The 24,196-nt window shown below is 33.8% G+C and overlaps 1 protein-coding gene across 6 annotated transcripts in view; it reads right to left on the minus strand.

Annotated features, from left to right (window-relative positions):
• The window catches only part of zgc:123010, a 35,762-nt gene that overhangs the window by 8,350 nt on the left and 3,216 nt on the right, over window positions 1–24,196 (minus strand). Inside the window, exons 2-12 of one of the 6 annotated variants that reach the window (XM_068212931.2) lie at window positions 15,673–15,746; window positions 9,371–9,451; window positions 9,139–9,195; window positions 8,409–8,606; window positions 8,193–8,312; window positions 6,775–6,823; window positions 5,896–5,986; window positions 3,792–3,933; window positions 3,598–3,702; window positions 505–583; window positions 21–80 (exon numbers count right to left, since the gene is read on the minus strand). In XM_068212931.2, the coding sequence (XP_068069032.1) occupies window positions 21–80; window positions 505–583; window positions 3,598–3,702; window positions 3,792–3,933; window positions 5,896–5,986; window positions 6,775–6,823; window positions 8,193–8,312; window positions 8,409–8,606; window positions 9,139–9,195; window positions 9,371–9,451; window positions 15,673–15,746 (1,056 nt within the window). 6 annotated transcript variants of the gene reach the window in all.

The raw sequence follows: 24,196 nt of genomic DNA on the forward strand, positions 1-24,196 counted from the left end.
AATAGATTTTTTGAAATCACCAGGCGACCCCTCCTTTAATGTCTCTCGACCCCCACTTTGGGAACCACTGCTGTAGACCACTGAAAAAAAAAAATGCTTTCAAAATATTGACCAAAATATTGACCTAAAAATGGTTTATGAAAAATATAACAGCTTTTATTCTAGCCTAAATAAATGATAAAAAATGAGAGAATGTTTATTCATTTTATTAATACTTATATCCAATACAAATTATATACACACAATATTTACACACAGTAAGTACCTTATTTAAATAATTTTTTTTTATTTTGGGTGTGATTAATCATTTGACAGAACTAGGAATATTTCATAATACTGCCTTTCCTGCTGAAAAGCACACAATAAAATAACTTGTATTGTGACTGAGTAATGATTATAGTCACAATGCTCAATATTTATTCAAATTTTAAGTCTCTATCATGGAGTGTAGCAATAGCACCCTCAAGTGGTTCGCTTCAATCGAGAAAATAAATGAACTCTTACCCTTGGCTGCAACAACGGCCTGCACTGTATTATATTTTTCCAGCAACTGAATACTCTGCTCCTCATCATATCCAAGCTCCTAAAGAGGAGGAAGTATAAACCTTTATCCATTAAAGATCTGAAAATATTATGCATACATTGTAGTTTGTGCATCATTCCAGAATTGCGTAATTTTCCTTCCAATGTAATATTTCCAAAGCTGACTCCATTCTAATCCATAATTTTAGAAAATTGCATAGTTACTCAACCTGTTCATATTTAAAGCCTGTCAGACTGACTTTTTTTCCCCTGAAACAAACAAAAGGAGATGCTTGGCATGTCTGAGCTTCTATTCAGGCTAAAATTAGATTGAATACGGATGAGTCATGGTTAATAAGTATTCTTTTATTCCCATTGAGTGAACGGTTTTGAATTGTGAGTGACACTTCTAGTTTAGGGAATTTCCATTTAATCTGACAAATCATTTGCAATAAGATTGAGCTACAAATAGTGCAATTCTTGCCTGACAGTTGGACTGAATTAACTTTTTATTTTCTGGCATGCTCTATTCTTATCTGCCAGGAATATCACAATATGTGAAATTAATGTGACACTGGTTTCACAAGAATGTCTGTAACTAATGCTTGTTTCAGTCCACTAGCCTTATTCTGTTGTTCCTGATTATTAGATTTTTCTTTGTATTTAACATCATTAATAGGAAAAGTCTGCCTTTTCTCCTTCTGTCTAAAAACCACCCTTCAACTCAACAAGGACATTTTTTTAGACTGGCAATAAAAACAATCATCTAATCTTTTTTTTACATCTATCTGTATAAAAGTAATACTTGCACACCTTATTACAAAAAAAAACTACTTTCAAACAATCAATAATTTAGATATTTTATAAAAACAACTGATTGGCACACTTGATGCATAAAAAAATTCATTCGTTCATTAAAGGGCACCTATGGTGAAAAATCTACTTTTCAAGCTGTTTGGACAGACGTGTGTAGGTATAGTATATAGACCGTCATATTAGGATGATATGAACACACCCAGTCCTTTTTTTAATAATATTATTTAACACCATAAAAACGGTGAACCAATTGGAGCAGTTTTCAGACCGACCGCAACTTGACATAGGAGTGCGGTCCCCCCGCCCACCAATATTGATTGACAGCTGCAAATTAACACGTCCCGGTAGTCACGTGTTTAATCATATCAACAAGACCAGACGTGCGCAAATCAAACGGAATTAAAAGGTCTGTTCAGTTTGCCAGGATCATCAATCATCATCAAATGTCATCAAGAGTCAGTTTCACATTTTTAACACGTTTTAAAACAGTGCACGTGTAATGAATTACAGCAATTTGCTTCAGCTTTACTTCATCAGCACAACGTGTCAGAAGAATTATTAAAGAAGATGCTTCAGTCCCGGTTTGTGGACGTTAAATCAGGTTTAATTTGTACATTAACAACATATCCATACAGCAGTGGAGATTAACCTGTCTCCTGTCACATATGCATGCAAAAAGAGCGCAAAACTAAACGCGCGCTCTGTCTGTCTGTCTGTGTGTGTGTGTGTGTGTGTGTGTGTGTGTGAACTTTGCAACGACATTGTGTGTGACTCATCGATGCAACAACTCCACAACAAATACTCATTGACAAAGTTCTTACTGTAGTATTTCTCACAAACGCTATGCAAGATCTTCTTCCTTTAAGTCTGTCTGTTGTCTGATGCAGCCAAGGGAGAAAATTAGGGCACGCAGAAAGGCACATAGAAACGGTAGGCGGGGAGGACAAGCCTTAAAGGCGCAGTACGACAAAACCGCCCCCTGTTGCAAAACTGTATAAAATAGAATCTTATAAAAGGTATAATGAAAAATCTGATGGATGTTTTGAGCTGAAACTTTAGTCACATTCTGGAGACGCAAAACACTTATATTAAATCTGAAAAAAAAAACACTTTAAAAGTGTTGTTCTGTTTTGAAAGTTTATATTCTGGGTTTGTTTGGATTTATGCTGACAGAACAGTGAAAAAAAGCCTTGTTTTCAGAAAGTAACAAAATATTACCCTCTCTGTTGAACACAAATCAGAAAAAACAAACAGATGCAATTAAAAGTAAATGCAACCAATCAGAAAGATTACACCAGACATGTCCAAACTCAGTCCTGGAGGCCCGGTGTCCTGCAAAGTTTAGTTCCAACTCCAATCAGACACACCTGGGCTAGCTAATCAAGCTCTTACTAGGCTTTCTAGAAGCATCCTTGCAGGTGTGTTGAGGCAAGTTGGAGCAAAACTCTGCAGGACACTGGCCCTCCAGGACAGAGTTTGGAAACCCCTGGATTACACCATCTCTGCTATCTAAACACAACCCTTCAACTCCACTAAGTATTTTTTGTGTGTGCAATAAAACAATCCTCTACAATACATTTTGTACTTCTAATGCCTATAAAGGTATTACTTGCAAATCTTATTAAACAAAAATCAGTCTAATTAATCAATCATTTAAATGTTCTTTTAACATTAGTCAAGAAAGATACAAAATAGGTAGTAAAATAGGATAGGAAATAGTTTTTTCCTAGCGTCTTTTCCGTCTCTGCGCTCTCCTGCTCTGGATTCTATCTTCTCGGACTCTACTGCAATCAGGCTAACTTCTGGGCCTGCTCTCTTTGCATCGCTCTCCCTCCTCCTTTGTCTCTCCTTTACCTCTGGTAACTTTAATTTTACATTTAAGCTGGGTACAATTTATATCATGTTTTATCATTTCATATTTTGCCATTTTATAATTCAGTTGTAACATAGAGAATTATTGTCATTGAATCATCTCATTTTCAATTATTTGTGAATTACTTTTGATTTAACATCAACATTTAATTGTTCCATATTGCAGTAGAATACAATCACATAACATCAATGCTCTCCCACATTTTAAGCTATTAATACTGCCCTTATTTCCGTTTTTGGTATAAGATGCTTTTCTTTTGCAAAGTGCTTGACTATGCACTCAATCTTATGCACATCTTAGTGTTTCCATACAGAATTTATTTTTATGTCAAAAAATGTGCACTAAATTATTTGAACAGAAAGAGCCAAAGACAGCACTATCTTTACCGTAAGTTGTTGCACTTTACAGTACAAGAGGTCATTGACAGCTTCTTCACAATCTCCATCCAGTTTTAGCACCTGTTCCATGGCTTTCTCAGCTTCACTGTACCTCTATTAAAAACAAACCTCAATTGATACACTGCAAAAATTCACCCAATAAATAAGAAGAAAAAGCTGTATAAAATGCCGCGGGGTCGTACCTTAAGCCCCATTAGTGCACTTCCCCTACGGTAATATCCTTTGGGCCAATCAGGAGCCATCTGGATAGATTTCTCAGCATCAGCAAGAGCCAGAGCATACTGCTCCAGACAACAGTAGCAGTAAGAGCGATTCCCAAAAAACCTGTAATCAGAATAATAAGAGAATAAATAAAAACAACAAAGATTGTGCAAACATAACTGGCCACTTTATTAGGTACACCTTGGTAGTATTACATTGAACCCTCATTGAGTCAAGAATGTCCTGGAAAAAATTCATTGGAGAGATTTTGGGCTATATTAACATGATACTATCATGCCAACAGTGTTAGCTGCAATTCATAATGCAAATCCCCTGTTCCGGCATACCCCAAAAGTACTCTATTAGATTGAGATCCGATGACTTTGGAGGATATTTTGGTAGTGAAATCCCTGTCACGATCTACCTTTGTAAGAGTTATTCTGTTAAAAGTAGCCAACACAATATTATATGTTTTTAAACACTTATCAGTCCCTTGCCACATTCAACCAAGCCACATTTAAAGTCACTTAAATCTCCTTTCTTTCCTATTCTGATACTTGGTTGAACCGTGTAGAGATGCAGCTATGGGATTGGCTGATAATATATTTGTGTCAATACTAGGGCTGCACAGTATAGGATTTCAGCATCACAATGTGCGCATCTGTAATGGTCACATTGCAGGATATGCAATGCAGAGTTGATATTAAACTATAGCTCTCCAGGAGCCACAGTTGCAAAGTGTAACAGTGTTACAGTTTGCATGCGTTTTTAAAGTCTGAGATTGTGTGATCACTTCAGGAGTTTAAAGTATTCAGGGAGAAGAAATTTTATCATTTGTAACTTTAACTTTAATGAAGGTTAAATTTATAGATTAATATGATAAAGACTCGGCGCTATTTTACTTTTGACTATTCAATTTCTGTAGCCAAATACTATTAAGACTCCCAAGAAAATTGCAAAGCACTGTTTTATTTCAGGGGCGTGGTAGTAGCGCAGTAGGTAGTGCTGTCGCCTCACAGCAAGAAGGTCGCTGGGTCGAACCTCGGCTCAGTTGGTGTTTCTGTGTGGAGTTTGCATGTTCTCCCTGCCTTCGTGTGGGTTTCCTCCGGGTGCTCCGGTTTCCCCCACAGTCCAAAGACATGCGGTACAGGTGAATTGGGTAGGCTAAATTGTCCGTAGTGTATGAGTGTGTGTTTGAATGTGTGTGTGGATGTTTCCCAGAGATGGGTTGCAGCTGGAAGGGCATCCGCTGCGTAAAAAACTTGCTGGATAAGTTGGCGGTTCATTCCGCTGTGGTGACACTGGATTAATAAAGGGACTAAGCCGACAAGAAAATGAATGAATGAATGTTTTATTTCACTTTTATCTTTGATCTGTTGAAATGTGTTTATTAAATTGAATGCAACTGATTCAATTCCCTCCATAATCATCTCAATCAAACTAAATTAATTAATTATTTCCAAACAGAGCTATCAGACAAAGCTGGCAAAATTGTATTTAAATTGTAATGTAGATTGCAGAAAAATTAATATATAAATAAAATATGACGTTGTTAGATTTTTCCAAAATTGTGCAGCCCTAGTCAATACGCAATTCAACCTTTGTACCGAATAAAGTCACTGGTGAAACTATGTGATGCTGCACCACAAAACCACTCTTAAGCCGGATGCGTATAATTGTGGCAATCTTCAAAAACATGAGTCAAAATTATAAATTTTTCTTTTAATATATATTATTTTAAATATAATATAAATATATAAAAATGTATGTATGTAAAATATAAATATGTAAATGTATCAAAATGTAAATCGGTTATAATATGATATGCATTTCTAAAAGCTTAACTTGTACAACTTAATAAACGGCATTTTTCTCATTATTTATATTTTTAGGAAGCTTCAAAATTCAAGATATTCAAATGGTTTTATCTTGAGCAAATATGGTCTTAACCTAAAAAAAAAAAAAACAATGCAAAGTATTCAATCACCTTTCAGGTGGCGTAAGAATCTCAGTTTGACTGGCGTTTGACTGGCTTTATGATCCAGTGTCATGTATGTGGTTTCATTAAAAAGAAAGCATCCTCACCTGTAGTCTTTGGGGTCACATTTGATGGCCTCTGTAAACAGACTGACAGCTTGCGTGTACTGACCCTCCTGAACAAATCGAATCCCTTTTTCTGGAGTAAAGACAGAGAAAGAAAGACCCATAGGGAGGAGGTATGCATGAATCACAATGACAGCACAAACCATGTAAAGCTCAATGCATGTGAATAATTTCACATTCTGTTAAGGATTGTTAACCTAAAACAAATGTAAAAAAAAAAATTAAAATAGGCCACTAAATCTCTCTTGTTTTTATTACACACCAGTATGACTTACTCTCTTCCATGAAAGACAAAGTTGTTGTTTTGTTTTGTTTGAATCTGGGAAAGCATTGTACATATAATGAAGGTAAATATGGACTGGAGTTGCCAATGTCCAAATTTAGAGAAAGAAAAAAGTACTATAAAGCAAGTCTTAGAAATGAAAATGTACTCACCATTTACTCTCCCTTAAGTGGTGCCTAAGCTTTGAGTTTATTTTTTTTAAACGTTGAAAACAAAAGAAAAATACACTTTAAAAAAAGCTGAAAACATGTAACCATTCACTTTCATACAAGGAAAAACAAATACAGCGGTAGTCAATAGTTACAGGTTTCCTACTTTCTTCAAATTATCTTCTTTTGTGTTGGTTTGAAGTAAATATTGACAGAATTTTAATTTTAGATTAGTACCCCTTTAAGCTAAATGATAACTTCTGCGACGACTCTGATTTAAAGATTCCGAATTTATGCTCTATGGAAATGGAAGTTTGAAGCAACATAACAGTGAGTAAATAATGGGGTGATCTTGACAAAAAAAAAAAAAAAAAAGTATAAATCTGTAATAAATGTGTTTTTGCATTTGAAGGAAAGAGAATTACTCACCTACTAGCGAAGCACTTCTTTTAGTTTTAGCTTCTGAAAAGCCAATGACCTGTTTAAAAACAAATATATGATATTAATGGGTGAATAAATATTGCAGGTTATTCCAACACTACACATGTGCATTACCTAAGAATGCTACGGATTACCACTGACTCCTTTACATTTTTAATTCTATTTTTGAAGTGGCATGAATAAACATTTCAAATATGTAAATATGAAAAGTTCAAAAGTATGATGTTTTAAAATGTAACAGTATCAGGAAGGTTGACAATTATATCAAACCACTCATTTCACTTATAATACAGTTTCACTTAAAAGATAGAAAATTACAAGCAGCTAATACCCAAACAATTCTAAAATGCAATAAAAGCAGCAACTTAACTGCTTTATATTTTTAATTAACAGAATAATTAAATAGATAAATATAAATTGGTCAAGAAATTATATTTTTAGAGTGGAAGTTAAATGGTAAAAAAAATGTTAACGTAGTTAAATGTGTAAAATGTATTTGTGAAAATGTATAAACAAATTAGTTACTTAATTACATATTGGTAATAAAATTATTTTTGAGTAGAAGTTGTTAAATAAAAAAATAAAAATAGATGAATAGATAACCTAATTAAATAGGGTTAATAAATACATGAATAAATAAATAAAAAATTGGTCAAAACATTTTTAGAGTGGAAGTTAAATGGTTTATGAATAAATAAATAAATAAATAAATAAATAAATACAATTGTCAAAAATATTTTAATATAAATAAATTAATTAATTAATAAAAATCTTTTTAAAACAGTTAGAGTAGAAATTAAAGGGTTAATAAAATACATAAATAAACAACTTAAACGTGTGAAATGTGTATTTTAGAGTGTAAGTTAAAGGGTTTATAAATAAATTAATTAATTAGTTAGTTAATTAATCAAAAATTTATCAAATTTTTTTTTAAAGTAGACGTTAAAGGGTTAAAAAAAATGTGTAAAACATATTTTACAGTGGAAATTAAAGGGATAATAAATAAAAATTGGTCAAAAATATTTTAGATTGGAAGTTAAAGGGTTAACAAATAAAAAAATAGATAACTTAATTAAATGTGTAAAAATATATTTTAGTGTGGAAGTTAAAGAGTTATTAAATAAACAAATGAAAATTGGACAAAATATTTTTAGAATGAAAGTTAAAGGGTTAATTAATAAATTGGTCAAAATGTAATTTTAGAGTAGAAGTTAAAAGGTTAAAAAATAAATAAATATTTTAACTAATTATAAATTGGTCAAAATGTATTTTCAGTATGGAAGCTAAAGGTTAATAAATAAACAAATTAATTACTTTCTTCATTAATTAAACATTATTCAAAAATGTATTTGAGTAGAAGTTAAAGGGTTAATAAATAAAAAAATAATAAATAAATAAATGCTCACTTCTGCGGGCCTGCTCTCATTTTCCTTGTTCTCTTTTGACTTCCCTTTACTTTTCGCTTTGGGTCGAATGTGACTGACAGCATTCGCAACAAAAGCACTATTCACATCCCACCCTGGGTCCTGAAATAGGGAAAAGAGTGTAAATTTTAATTTAGTGTAAACTTAAACATTCAAGCTGTATTTAAAAAAACATCTGACAAATTGTTTGTTTCATACCTCCTCACCAGAACGGGCCCCCTGCTGCCGGTTGCTTTTGTTTCCAGAAGCTAACGGAGGTCCAGAAGGACTTTTATTCAGAAGAGCCACAGGCTTCTCTTCCACCTTTGACACGACCACTTCCTCCAGCTCAGACTCTTCAGACTCATCCAGCTCAGAATCAGGGCCTGCATCATCTTCCTCCTCCTCCTCCTCCTCCTCCTCCTCTTCCTTGAATTGTACAACACATTTGATATAGATATAAAAAATACAAATAAAACTAAACTTCAATTCAAGTTTATTTGTATACAGCAGCTCTTTTCACAATAATTATCGCTTCAAAGCAGCTTCACAAAAGGTGCACATTATTTTATTAGTCAAGATCAGAAAAGCTAAGGTCATTAGTTACCATAACTTTATTAGTTACTAATAACTAGACCCACTCAGACTCTGCGCACACAAAAATGCGTTGATTTCAAACCCGTCGAGTCCATTTATTTACTTGTGTAAATGTGTAAATTTTTATTTATTCAGTGCTTAAATTAAATAGGACTAATATAAAAATTACTGTAATTACTAAATATAAAATACTGTAATATCACATTTTTCCAATATCGTGCAGCCCTACTTTAAAGACCCAATAATGCTGAAGAAAAACTAGAAATGAGGCGCTGATCTTCTGTACTGCACAAAAAACAGTGCAAAACATCCTGTGTCTAAGCCTGCTCTCATTACACTAGTTTCAGTTTACCTGTTCAGTACTTTCGTCCTTTTTAACCCGCTCTAGTTTCTTCCGCTGCCGTTGACGCTTAAAAAAAAAAGAGAGACAAATTAATTTCTGGTTTTGGCAGCAACACAATGCATGCACAATTCCATATATATTATGTTCACAATGAGTTTAAATAAAACACAATGCTCCAATAATTCCAGGTTAAAGTTGATTCATTCTTCTAGCTAGTGTGTTAAAGTTGATCTCCTCTCACCTTCCTCTTGGCTTTGCGCCTTTCTGCTTTCCGCCTGGCCTTCTCCTCTTCGCTGAGACCCTCTTCACCAATTAAGACATCCTGTTTAACACATGCAAAAACATAGTCCGTTTGCAAAAACAGATACTTTTCAGAAAATGATTTGCATTTACATTTAGGAAATGTTTTTTGTCCAAAGTTCATGTTGCTATTTAACATGAAGATGCAATACACACAAGTGCTTCTTATACACAGAAACTGATATTGCTAAGAGAAATAAGAGCTCATGCTCAAGTGCTTGTAGACAAGACATATAACAATATTCAATATATTGTAATAATCAAAATCCACAATATTAACATCATCGACGATTTAAAATGTGGTGAATAACTTTCATTTATGAATAATTGCATTGTAGGCAGTTTTTATTTATTTTTATTTTTTGCTGGGGTAAATTTGAGCTTTTTCTTTAAAAATTGAAAAGCTTTAAATAAAGTATTTAAAAAATAAAATAAATAAATAATAATAATAATAAAAAAAATATTGTTTTATACTTTTATAGTGCTTTCAATAATATTCAGATTGTTGTATTAGCAAGTGGCTGTCCATCATAGGACATTTCATATGTTAATCAGGTCTACAACATTATAGTGTGACTATTACCAGGTCTTTTAATCGTTAACTATACAATGAGTTTTTAATTGTTAATATCAGTTGATTCATTCATTTTTCTTTGGTTTAGGTCCCTTTATTTATCAGAGGTCTTCACAGCATAATGAACGGCAGCGGATAGCCTTCCAGCCGCAACCCATTACTGGAAAATAACCACACATACTCATTCACACACATACACTACGGCCAATTTAGCTTATTCAATTCACCTATACCGCATGTCTTTGAACTTTAAGGGAAAAGCGGAGCACCCGGTGGAAACCAACGTGAACACAGCAAACTCAACACAGAAACGCCAACTAACCCAGCCAGGGCTCCAACCAGCAACCTTCTTGGTGCTAACCATTAAGCCTTTAACCATTGAGCCTTCATACCTTAGCCTCCACATAAAATTTCCTGAAAGCAAAAAAGGTCAAGGTGCTCCAGGATTGGCCAGCCTAGTCACCAGACATGAACATTATTGAGCATGTCTGGGGTGAGATGAAGGAGAAGGCATTGAAGATGAATCCAAAGAATCTTGATTAACTCTGGGAGCCCTGCAAGATAGCTTTCTTTGCCATTCCCAATGACTTTATTAATAAGTTATTGCAGTCATTGCAGAGATGCATGGATGCAGTCCTCCAAGCTCATGGGAGTCATACACAATATTCATTCTTTTTCCACTGCACCATGACTTTATATTCTATAATGTACATTATTTCTGTTTAATGACAAGACTTTTGTCTAAGCAAAGTCAGAATTACTATCCTAATTAAATAATTAAAAACCAAGGCATGATCATATTTTATTTAGGTAAAATAAGCGTAATCTAGAGGCCTTTGCCTTTATTATATGCCACTTCTGATAACAAATGATCCTCTAGAAGTCAAGTTATTATTTGTTGTTCTTAAAACTTGAATAGGTGACAAGACTATTATCAGGCAGTGTACAAGTCTGAAATTTAAGTACTTTTAAGACGCATAGGAACCCTTTGACAAATCTTCAACTTTAACGTAATCCTTTTGCAACTTAATTTGTTTGTAAATATTGTGCATAGACACATGTATACTAATGTCTACAAATACAAATAAAGCCTAACATCATAGACTTTGTTATTATACCTGTTAAAGTAATCATTTTGTAGCTTTGGGCAATATCATGAAAATACAAACTAGGGCTGAACGGTTTGGCCTAAAATCAAAATCTCGATTAATTGAACATTTTAAAATCAATTACGATTAATGAAGGATTATTTTATTTATTTCCTTTTTTTTTGCCCTCATAGTTACTGACAAGTTTTGTACAGTAAATAAGTTATGATTATTTACTGAACATCAACGTTTAACGACTGAAATTGATCCACACCGCCCATGCCGGTCACCGCTATCAAAACGACCAATCACAAAACCTGCGATACGCAACGTCCCAACGTGTAGTTACACTTTTTGAGAGGTGTGTGTGTACGCGACCACATGAAGGTTGTGCCGGACAAAACCAGTGTGGTCAACACAGAAGTAAATGAGTCTTAACAGAGCAAGGTCACTTGACTATATAGGGTGCAGTATAGGGAAAGTAATTGAGGAGAAATTTTTTTTTATAAATAATAAAAAAATTTAATAAAAATAATTAAAAAAAAATTTTTTTTTAAAAATCGACCTGGAAAAAAATGAGAACGATTATTGGTTATGAATGTTGATTTTTATTACTTTTCGATTAATCGCCCAGCCCTAATATGATCTATACCACGATAAAACTAATTCAAACTAATCGCAAAAATCATTTTTTAATACCATTGGAAGCCTAGGTGCTGGTCATGCTGTTGTTCTAGTGTGCTTTATCATGAAGTAATGTTTTTATATAATTGTGCTTTAAACAGCTTTCCAAAAACCATAAATGAAATTTTTTTCCAAAAAAATTTACTGTGAGTTTAATGATAATGACCACAATTTACAGAATGTTTTAAAATGAGTTTTTGCAAATGAACTTTAATATAAATACATGCAATTATTTTAGCAGAGAAAAAATATGCAGAACAGAAGTCCAAAATGAAGGCATGTTTCCAAGTTTGTCCATCAAATGCATTTAAAAAGAGAATCCAGCATTAAATGAGAAAGACTTCTTAAGTTAAAGCACTAAAAAAAAGGTTGAAATGGTTACAAAACCACTGTGAAGGACTTTGACCTCCATAAATCTATATGCAGACTGATAATGCACAAACGTGTGAAAGTGAAACAAACCACAGTTTCTCTCTCACTCTGAACGTGTGGTTAACCAACTAAAATGCAAATCACAGCTTAAATTCTTAAAGATGACCGCAGGGATGACGCTTACACAGTCTACTGTTACAGGCGGTGGAAGAATGAACACCACCACGGACTGATAAGGAACTGTTTGAATAGTTTCAGCATGAATGTGTAACATTCACCGAAATAATAGTCTGGGATTCTTGGAACAAAAGAACTTCAAAGCATCTGCAAAGTACATGCTGGGAGTATCTCTGTTTAGAGCACACTGACCTGACCTTAACCTGACTGATATGTTCAGGCTAGAAGATAAAGTTCACACACTAACAGAAACGTCAAAGGCCTAAGGTACTGCCAGGATACCTAGAATGTCTCCAAAAAACATTTTGAAATTAAGCTAAAAAAAAAAAGTTGTTGGTTCATTTGGATTGCATACAAATATTAAGTGGTGTCAGGAAAAGCTGCTCTATATACATTTCTCAGAACTGACTTATTTTAAGACTATAAAGACCTTAAATTATACACAATTAAATAAATATTTTATAGATTTCTCAGAACGGACTTATTTTAAGACTATAAATGCATTTAAATAAATACAATTAAATAGATTTCTCAGAACAGACTCATTTTAAGATTATAAATACATTTAAATATGATACTAGTACATAAATGCTCTATATATTTCTCTGAACTGACTTGTTTAAAGAATAAAAATACATTTCAATAATAAATTAAACAAATATTCTATAGATTTCTCAGAACTGACTTGGTTTAGTGTAGAACAAAACTTTTTTGGGGGGGCAAAAATATAATGACGATCAACAGTTTTGCCTTGATATTACTAAGACTCTCACTAAAATGCCATTCAGTGTAAGAACAGATCATATACTAAAACTGTCTTGTCAGACATATTAAGAACAGGAATACACTTGATGACATATTAAAAGACTTTAAGGATGCTTTCACACCGATGTTTTTAAATTTTAGGGATTAAAATTATTACAATGTTGCTTTTTGTTCTTGGTGCGGTTCACTTTCACACTGAAAAGTTTCTAAACAGACCAAAATAGCTAAAACAAGTCATTTGTGAATAAACTCTCCTCACACTGGTCAGAGTTCCACTGTTTATTTGTCAGAGACTTACTCAGCTGACATGCGTCCTTATTTTAAATTATGATGATGAGCAATAAGACATTATAAAGGAAAAAGCTGCGCTTTAATTTTGAATGGTTACACTCACAGACATGTCACTAAATATAAATCAGAGGTAAGACTTTCATACACACTGTTGCTGTTGGCTAGAATTATGCATTATAGGCTTTGTTTTATCAGGGTTTCTGCAGGTTTCACCAAGTTAAATATAAGACTTTAAGACCTTTTTAAGAGCATTATGAAGGACATTTTAGACTTATACAAAGCTAAACTCTAACAATTTTTTTTTGCGAAAATCCCAGTTGGAAAAGTTTTTCACTTGCCCCATCAAAAAACTATTAGAATTTAATAAAACAATAATAATAATTTAACGATAACAAACATAGGTCAGGTCAGTATCCTCTGCAGTAAATAAATGGAGAACTTTTAAACAAATGTTACTGTAAAGAAAGTAATTAAAACACGATGGTAAATGAAGTTAAAACTGCTATTTTTAAATAAAAAAAATTATTAATACTGTGATTGTTGGTGATTGTATGAGTGTTAATGGCCACATTGTGTAGCTATACATGAATGAAGAAAATTAAGACCTGTTAAAAAAAAGATTTAAGACCTACAACACAATAGTTCAGTAGATTTAAGACTTGAAGGCCTAAAATTAAGTTTTTGAAATGCAAGACATTTCAAGACTTTTTAATACCCCGCAGATCCCCTGATTATAAAGAATATATGAATTAACAGATAAACCAAGACTGCAGTTCGGTCAATTTTCCCAACGGATAATCAGCTCTTGTTAATAGATCACCAAGCTTTCACTTTTGTATTTGACATGAAATGCATATTTATCAGTAGGAATGATGACATCCCGCCTTACTCATCACTCTTTCTTCGTATAGCCATAAATGCCTATTACTAATTCATAATACACTGATATAGCCTGGTCCGTTAGTTTACTAGAGCATTTTGCCTTCTCATTGCAATCAAACTGCTCCAGAGTTCATTTCAATCGAGCCGGGAACACCTCATTCAAGCAATCTCGGACCGATTGTTTTGGTGCAGATCCGAGCGTGATTGCTGGATTCACATATGCCCAAATGAATTGCGTTAACGGGGGAAATACGCCAGGTTCCAGAACAAAAGGCTAAGTGTAAAAGCACATTAAGAATCACATTGCAGCCGCAAAATAATGATTGTAATTTTTATCTTTATATTCAATTCAAGTTTCATTCTTCCATTCAATTAAAATGCACTCACAACAATTCTTATACCAAAAGTAGCTTCACATCATTACATAGTCAAAATCAGAAAAAAAAATTATAAAATACAGAAATCAACTATTCTCCATTCTTGAACCTAATCTAATTTTAATGATTTATTAAAGTAGGCATTTGTATTGCATTTAATATTTTTCTATTTATATAAAATCCATTTTGTGACATTTACAAACATGGATAAAAAATATTATGCTGTATTTGTATCAATCAATTGTATCAATCAATTATTGGTTTCTATTTGAATGTTTTGAAAATGTAACTCAATATTTGAATAAATCATCCTATGTTATTTTTGTGACAACTAATATTTTTATAAACAAAAACATTAGAACTTCAAATTTCATATCTTTGTAACATTGTAAACACGTGTACTGTCACATCTGACCTATTTTATGCATTCCTGCCAAACAATCATTAACAAAATACACACGTCTGAAATTCAGTTACACTTAACATATAGTAGCCACTTTGAATAGCAGCATTTACATGTAAACTTAAACTTTGTAAAAACACTTCTAAGGTGAGAATTATGCGGGAATAGTAGTTAAATGACCTGGATTAAAATGAAATTCAATCTCACACTTAACACTATTGGTCAGAAAATGCATATAATCAGTTGTTATTCAAACACAAAAGGCAAACAAGAAGGTCTTTCTATCATTCCTTAAAGGGAAAGTCTATGATGAAAATGAAAATGTTCTCAATTTAAATCACACTCATAAAAGTTTATCTAAACTATTATACATTTCTTTCTTTTGCTGAACACAAAACAAGATATTCTGAAGAATGCAGCCATTGTATAGGAACTAAAAATACTATGGAAGTCAATGGCTGCCTTTTCACAATTCTTCAGTACATCTTCACTTGTGTTCAACAGAAGAAAGAAACGGGTTTGGAATATGTGAAGGATGAGTAAACGATGGCAGAGTTTTTAGTTATGGGTGAATTATCCCTATTAACGCTATCTTAGCTTAACTGAGGTAAAACCTCACTGCTCATGTACCTGTGAAAGCGTGTCGTCATTCTGCTCATGAATGGCATTCGTGTCCATCTCTTCTGTTCTCTCATCACTGGAGCCTGTAAAAGAATAAAAATAAATTCACTTTTAAGAAAGAGAGAAAATCCAAATTCAGTACATTTAGGAGCAGCAGACTCCATTCAACATTAGGAAACACCACACTTTGTGAAGCTAAACTGTTTCGTAGTGCCGGGCAAAAAATCACATCCAAAATAAAAGTTTGTTTTGACAATTTAAGAGTGTGAACTGACATGCATATGAAGAGTTTGGATGCAAAAAAGCCATGTGATATTTTTTTCTAAAATTAGCATTTTTCTCCGACTCCTGTGTGTAGGCACAGTACTTTTACTTTTATAGTGACCAATAAGTTATTTACATTACCTTTAAAGTGAATTAACTAAACGCAAACATAGGAGGCTGACAAAAACGGTCACTTTAGAAGAACATTTCAGATGGCATTTAGAGGTTTTTGCATCTGAAGCCTTAAAATGTATATAATCCACACACATATAGTATGTCAAAACAAGCCTCAAACTACTTGCTCTACAAACAAATGTTTGCATGACTATACAGACCAAGAAGAATAACATAAGAAAATATCAAATTGCAACATCAAGCAGCGTAAAGAGCAGTTTTTAATGTCAAAAAATTAATGGAAGTGAATGAGACCGGAAGTCTCAAGCCAAAAAGATTCAAATGGCAGCGCCCGCTCGTCGGCGGAGAATAAGGTGAATAGAGAAGCTATGCAAACAGCTGTCAATATATCGCAAATTGATTATTTGCAATTATTTGTCTACTAAATGATGATATCGCATACAATATTTTGCGAAGCTTGTCAGAGAACTATGGCTGAGTAGTAAATGCTGCTCCAGCTGAACACACGTGCTGGAGATTTACAGAGTAAATAAAATAATGCACACGACAGTTGCATCTGATTTATCGTTCAGCCTTATTACTGTAAAGACATACTGTGTGTGCAGCTCAAAATAAAATACCAGATGTTGTCGTCTTTAATTTGGAGTGCTAAAAACCCACAAAAAAAACTTAGAAAGTCTTGATTTTGCATTACCAATCAAACAAAATACATTTGTATTAGTTTAACTATGCTCCTTGTCTGTGGATTTACTTTTACAAAATATAATTAATAATTCTCTTCCAATTTTCAATTCTTGTTATTAGAAGACTTAACTTTTAAGAAATGCATTCCATTGATAGCTGTGTAATTTAGTTAATGTATACATGAATGAGGGTTTGTTCTTTTATTGTCCCTTGTAAGCTATAGCTGCCTCATTTGTATGCAAGGTGAACATGACTGTCATGTAAGGCACCAATAAATCCATTACGTCACACTACAATACTATATAAACCCAAGACCGCTGTCATACAGTTTTAACATTTTACAGCTGATATTATGTTTCATTAGCTGCGCAAAGATGTTAATTTCACATCAGCTACAAACAAGACAGCCAGCCAGCCAACCAACCAAGTGATAATTCATCAGCAAAACAAAATACACGCTAACACACTAGTCAACAAAAGTGCGACCCAAAGCCTTACAGGAATTGTTGGCTAGTCTAAAGTTCCCCTGCTATGATAAATATAGACATTTCTCCGAGCTACATGGCCTCACAACTCAAAACATTCCTGAAGAAGCCCATTTACACTGCGGCCTAGTAAAAGCAAGGCTTTCTCTGAAGAACATCCAGCGGCTGTGTTTTCAGATTTTGCCATCATCTAATCTAAGCAAATGGATTTCAGACAAATTTTTCAGCTCTTGTGGGATTCCTGACAGCTCTTCCATTGGTAAAGTTGAGAGCTTTGTTAAATACCATCTGCAAAAATGTCTGAAATGTAAATTTTTCTTTGACAGCAACAGCACAGAATGACTAAGTCCCACTTTTCAAGCCAAACACTAACATTCCTGGTTGAGAAAGAGTGGAATTTGAGTCTTTATGAGCTTGTAAACTCTTTCCTTTTATCCAAAGATGATACATTTCCATTGAAAACATTTCAACCACTTCGATTAGACATTAAAACTATCTCAACGTCCCACAAGAGAACAAAGAGACGCTTATTAGAAAACCAAAGCTACAATGTACCAAGAAGCAGGTCGTGATTTGAGACGAGTCCTGTGGTTACAGGGAAGTTTTGCATTGGTCAACAGACTGTACTTCCCTTTAAATGACTCATCTCACACTTCCAAGGCCTTGTGACAATGGTGGTTTAACAAAAAAACTGATTTACATTGGTAAGATAATAAAATAAAATAAACAACAGCCATGGGCCTGGGCTATTCATCATCCAATTATCCAAATTTCAAATTTCAGTAGGGACAATCTGATTCTTAATACTAAGACATATGTAGTTGCAGAAATGGTACAATGTTAATATTACAAATCAAAGCAAATGACAATATAAAATGTTATACTGTTCAATGCTTCCCACAGGTTTTAAATATACTTGCGGTGGTAGCCAGAATGAAACACGCCATTTACCCACATCACATAAATATTTAACTATATACACGACAAACAAAACATCATTTAATTTAACAATAACTGTATTTTTTATGACACTGTTATACACTGTTTCTTTACAATGGGTTGAAGTAAAAAAACACTGTTGAAATAAAAAAAAGAAAACCACTATTTTTCTTACTTTTATGCTATTCAGGAGTCATGTTCACCCACTGACAGGTAAAATCTGCTTCTCTCTCTCTCTTTCTTTCTTTCAAATTCAAAGCAAACTTGAATGTCAAAGTATTTTAGATATGTATATAAAATAGCCTATGTAATATAGCCTAATGGCGTCAACAAATTCAATTAATAATCATCAAATGAGAAATAAATGACAGAAAATGGAATAAAAACTGACATTATCTCTAAAAAAATTATAATAATTACAAAAATAAAACATGTCGATTATTTATTTAAATAAAGCACATGCGTTGATTAACTAATGGTGTACATAGGCTATTTTGCAGCCAGGTTAGACCTATCATTTTATCCTCACCGAGAATATTGTAAATAGCGGTGGGCCATTATCGGCGGTAACGTACTGCGTTAACGCAAGACACTTATCGTGCGATAAAAAAATATATAAATTGCAGTTAATCTATTCTCAAAGTTGGGTTGGGAGCTGGGTCTATTCTACGTAAGCTATGATGACTTTCACCTTGATATTTTAGCGCGGATGTAAACCTGACAAGTGAACCGTCTGACAAAAAAAGTGCCCTCCTGAATCAAATCAGCATAATGCCCTTCTGGATCTTTCACTTACTTTAAAGACACTACTGACTAAATTTACATAGACATTGTTAGTCTAGTTATTAAAAAACGTGTCACTTAATATACTTGGGCAGCCGTTAATATACCTGGGCGGCCGAGCCAGATAAAGTCAATGTGTGGAAAGCACTGCTGTTACACTATTAAAGACAGGAAGACACCTTGTGTGACATTTAATGAACATTTAACTAAACATTAAATGAATAGTTCACCCAAAACACCTTTTACTTGTCACAAAACTGTTTGAGTTTCTTTTTTCTATAAATACAACACACATATATTTTTTAAAATGTCAGAAACCGGGAACCATTGACTTCCATAGTATTTAATTTTCATGCTATAGATGAGTGTTTCTCAACCACGATCTGGGAGGACCAGCAGATCTGCACATTTTCCTTGTCTCCTTAACCAGGCACACCTTATACAGATCATCAGCTCATTAGCAGAAACTGAAAGACCTGTAATGGGTGTAACAGACAAAGGAGACATCCAAAACATGCAAAGTTAGTGGTCCTTCAGAAATATGGTTGAGAAACACTGATATTAATGTCAATGGTTACTGGTTTCCAAAATTCTTCTAAATGTCATTTATTTTGGTGTGTGTTCAAAAAAAAAAAAAAAAAACTAAATGAATAAATGTTTGAAACAAGTGGAGGGTGAGTAAATATTCCTTTGTGTAACTTTCAAAGTAACAGACCTTATAACAATGTGCAGTAAACGCTCTGGAGGAAAGAAAAGTGTTTACATTTGACTTTAGCATTTTATGATGATCGACCAAGCTCTTGTGTAAATTTATATTTCCACAACAACCTTTAAGTGCAGTTCTTAGACAACACAAGCTAGCATACTGTTATGTAATGACAATGCAACCATACAAAGGGTTATAAAGCAACGTGTTGGCGAAAATATGTTGGCAAAACCTCTGAATTAAAAAAAAAAAAACTAAAGGGGTTTTTCAGCCTGATGTAATCAGAAGACAAGTTCCTCACAGAAACTTCATTCTCTAACTATAAAGAAATCCATTTACATTCAAGCTTATTTGTATTTTCAACTATTATTAAACGCATTAATAAGTTGCACGTTATTACATTTCAATCAAAATCAGACAAAAATCTAAATAAAAAAGGTTAAGGTGTGGTGTAAACGGTGTAAAATACAGCTTTTAAGAAATATATTTAACAGTTACCAATTGGGAATCAGTTTGCCTGGTTTGTGCACATAAAACAACAATAATAATAATAATATAATAATGTGTGTTCACATCTATTGTTCAGCTCTTTCAGCTTATTTGGTGCATTTCTTTAATTACCAGTGTTATCATTCGCAATGTCCTGATACTTGAGATACCCCAAGAAGGCTATATTACGGGTGAAAGAACCTACTTAACATCCAAAATAATGCTGTGTGCCGATAACTATACATACTGTATATGATTAGCTGAGAACATGTGAAGATCTTATAAAATGTGTCAGACTCAGCGCCTAAATATTAGCGTCTTTCAGTCACACATAAACAAAGATTTGCTTTAAAAAATACAATTTTGATGCTGGTATTGCCAAACAAAACTGAAAGACAATGATGTTTAAGCTATCTGTCATTTTAAGTTCACATCATGTCCTGTTTTGGGTTCAATTAAATTTATTTGATCCATGTGGCATTCGTAATTCAATCAAACCACATCACAACACATCACACACTTTCATTTGGAAGCAGCATCTTTTTAGCAGGCTTTACCACATTGGTTTGTAGGACAGTGTTCACACTTATGCAAATAAACCACACCAGCAGAGCAATCACACCAGGGCTCATTTTAATCGTGAGTGTGATCAGTCAAGAAACCACCAGACACCAAAACCCTGGTGATATGACGAAGGTTCAAGAGATGGTGCCAAACCGCAATTAGACTACAATCACACTTGTGAGAACTTGACCAAGCTGTGGATAGAAGCTAATGATATTGTAAATAACGTTTACATGTAATTATTTTGCATCACAAGGCCTCAGTGTGTCATCAGGAGCCATGGCTGTTGGTATTGATTCATTTGTTTATTTACCTAAAAAAAAATACCACAATTCAGCTCCATTATATGAAACACTAAGGACCACGGATTAAGCTCAAAATCGTCTTTAATGTTCTGCTGAAGAAAAAAAATAATAAATCTTGGTCGACCTAAATTTTAATGGTTGTGTGAACGATCCCTTTAAAGTGATATCTGCTTTGAGCATTTACAGATGTCTCTCTGATCAGTGGGTGGTGAAACTACGGCATCTCAAAAACCATCCTGACCACCTTAAGCAAGGCGTTACTTGCCTAGACCAGTTAAAACACACTTCACTAAATATCCACACTTCAAGTTGACAAAAAGAGAGGAAATCTTAAAAAAAATAAATAACATACTGCCAAGTTAAATGTAAATCAATTAAAGCCATCAATATTAAAAACTATTCTGGAGGCACCTAGAAATGCATATTTTCAATGTGTTCAAAACAGGATATAATGGATCGTTTCCACAGAGTGGTACGGTTTGGTACAGTACGCTTATAGCTGTTTCCAATGTCAAAAGATACAAAAAAGTCCACCAAAAGGCGGAGCTAGACGCACAACTGAACGCTATTGGTTTACAGAGAAACGTGACTAGCGCATACACAAGCAGAAGAATGAAAACAAAGGAAGTTCCATTTTTAAATACACAGCCGAGACATTACACTGTAATAATATATACATGGTCTCCGCTACATTCATTCTTCCATGGCAGGACGCCACAACACAACCAGCAAACACAACGTAGCTTTCAGTTAAAATGAACAGTTTCCTTAATTATACTATATTTATAAATAAAACTCTGTGGCTCTGCATACAATGACTCTATCTTGCGGGAGTTTACAGCTGTTTCACTTGCTTCAGGATGCATTAATGTCACTCTGTAGGTCTACTGGAGACATTCAGAAATATTCATAGCAAATCTAATAAATGTTGGAGACATACTACACAAACGCACCAAATCGCACTTCAACAGCATTTATTTGAGCGCACAAGAAGATCTGCGCTTGAGCAGCGTATATTTGAGGGCGTGCAAGAGGTTTTGTGCACGAGCAGAGGAAATCGGCACGCATCCAAAGAGATTTGCATTCTTGCATTACATAAATGCGATCTCGAATTGTAATACTGTGCTGACGACATTTCTCCATTTGTAATTGAAAAAACGCCATAGGTAGTTGTTAGATTTGTGTAAAAGACCTGCCACCACAGCTGGAAAAAATCCTAAATGAAACACTGATATAATAGCTATGGTCAACTCGAGCTCAAACAAACCTTGTCGTCATCTTTATGAACAGCGACAAAGCCAGGAAAAAGAGCAGAATCTACCTTGTGTCCGGTTGTTGTTTACGAGGCCGTCTAAAAGCATGAGCGTTCCACTTTATTGAGAGAGCTCGCGTGCGCTTGTCGCGCATCAATATTTAAAATAACAAACTTGAGCTGATAATAATAACTTATGAGTGATTATTGAAGTGCTCCTGATATCCTTTTAGAAACAGACAAACGCAAGAGAAGCGCAAAAAAACAATTATTGCATCATGTACCACCCCCTATTCAGTTGTACACATTTGTTGCTCTGCAAAGCTCAGTTTCACGTGAAAATGACTAAAAGCATGTACTGTAATGTAATGTTTGCAGCATGAGATGCGCATCATTCGTTTATTGAAGTACATTAAAATCATTCATGTCTTTAGAAGCGCGAAAGAGATCACATGCTGTTGTGTGTATGCGCTCAGCCTCAGAGATAAGCAGAGCACATCTAAAGTCCTCTTAATGCGAGCGCTTTAATAGTCAAATACATGAAAATTTGTGCAAAACATGGTGTTTAGTGATTATTCATATTAACCCTCATATATGTAATAAACAAACAAGTTGAGAATCAAATGACATGGAAGAGTAAAACTATAAATCAATACCGAACTGCTCTTAAAGTGAAACTATTGCCTACTGCCGACTGTTTTACTAATCAAACAACAAAAGGAGAAAATCAGTCACTGCTCTTGACTGAAGGACTTTTGTAGCTATAGTTAAAGTTTTTTTTTCTTACAGTGAAGATGCTTAAAGCACCGTTTGTTTCATATTTTTATTCTAGTGTATTTATTTCCCTTTCTTTATTTACATGGAGAAAAAATAATCATGCATAAATTCAGTTGAAGTCGGAATTATTAGCCCTCCTGAACTATGAGTGGCCACTTATATTTTCCCCCAATTTCTGTTTAACAGAAAGATTTTTTTCTAACCCATTCCTAAACATAATAGATTTAATAACTCGTATCTAATAACAGATTTTTTATCTTTGCTATGATGACAGTACATTATATTTTACTAGATATTTTTTAAGATAAAAGCATTCAGCTTAAAGTGACATTCAAAGGCTTAATTAGGGTAATTAGGCAAGTCATTGTATAACAGTAGTTTCTTCGGCAGAAAATCAAAAATATATAGTTTAAGGGGGGTTATAATATTGACCTTAAAAAGGTTTTAAAATATTTTAACCTGCTTTTATTCTACTCAAAACAACAAAGTAAGACTTTCTACAGAATAATTATTATAGGAAATACTGCGAAAGATTCCTTTTGGGAAATATATATATATATATATATATATATATATATATATATATATATATATATATATATATATATATATATATATATATATATATATATATATATATATATATATATATTTACAGGAGGGCGAATAATTTGGACTTCAAATGATAATTGTTTGAATAATAGTGAAGGATGACCAAAATAATCGTGATTATGATTTTCCAATAATGGAGCAGCCTTACACCCCATTCACACGGGGCTTCAGCATCAACGCTTGACTGAAGGCGTGTCTGAAGTTGGGGCTGAAGTGATCGTCATAGAAGCGTCAGCCAATGAAATTCAGTCAGCAATAGGCCACTGTCTAGCTGGTGTATTTGCATACAGCGATCTGATTGGCTGACCCTTCCATCGGCGCTTAAAAAGTTGAGCTGGTCCCAACTTCTGCAGCGAGCAAAGCCTCTGAAGTGGCGCCGACAGATCCACAATGCACTTCGGCAACGCCTGATGTCACCCAAAGTGAATGGGAAGCGTTGACGCTGACGCCCCGTGTGAATGGGGCGTAATTGAAGATTAAAGGTTACGATTGGTACACTTTTGGCAGTGGAGACACAAGCCTGATAAAGGTCACCCAT

Source organism: Danio rerio, chromosome 13 (genome assembly GCF_049306965.1).
Source record: "Danio rerio strain Tuebingen ecotype United States chromosome 13, GRCz12tu, whole genome shotgun sequence".
Classification (NCBI taxonomy): Eukaryota; Metazoa; Chordata; class Actinopteri; order Cypriniformes; family Danionidae; genus Danio; species Danio rerio.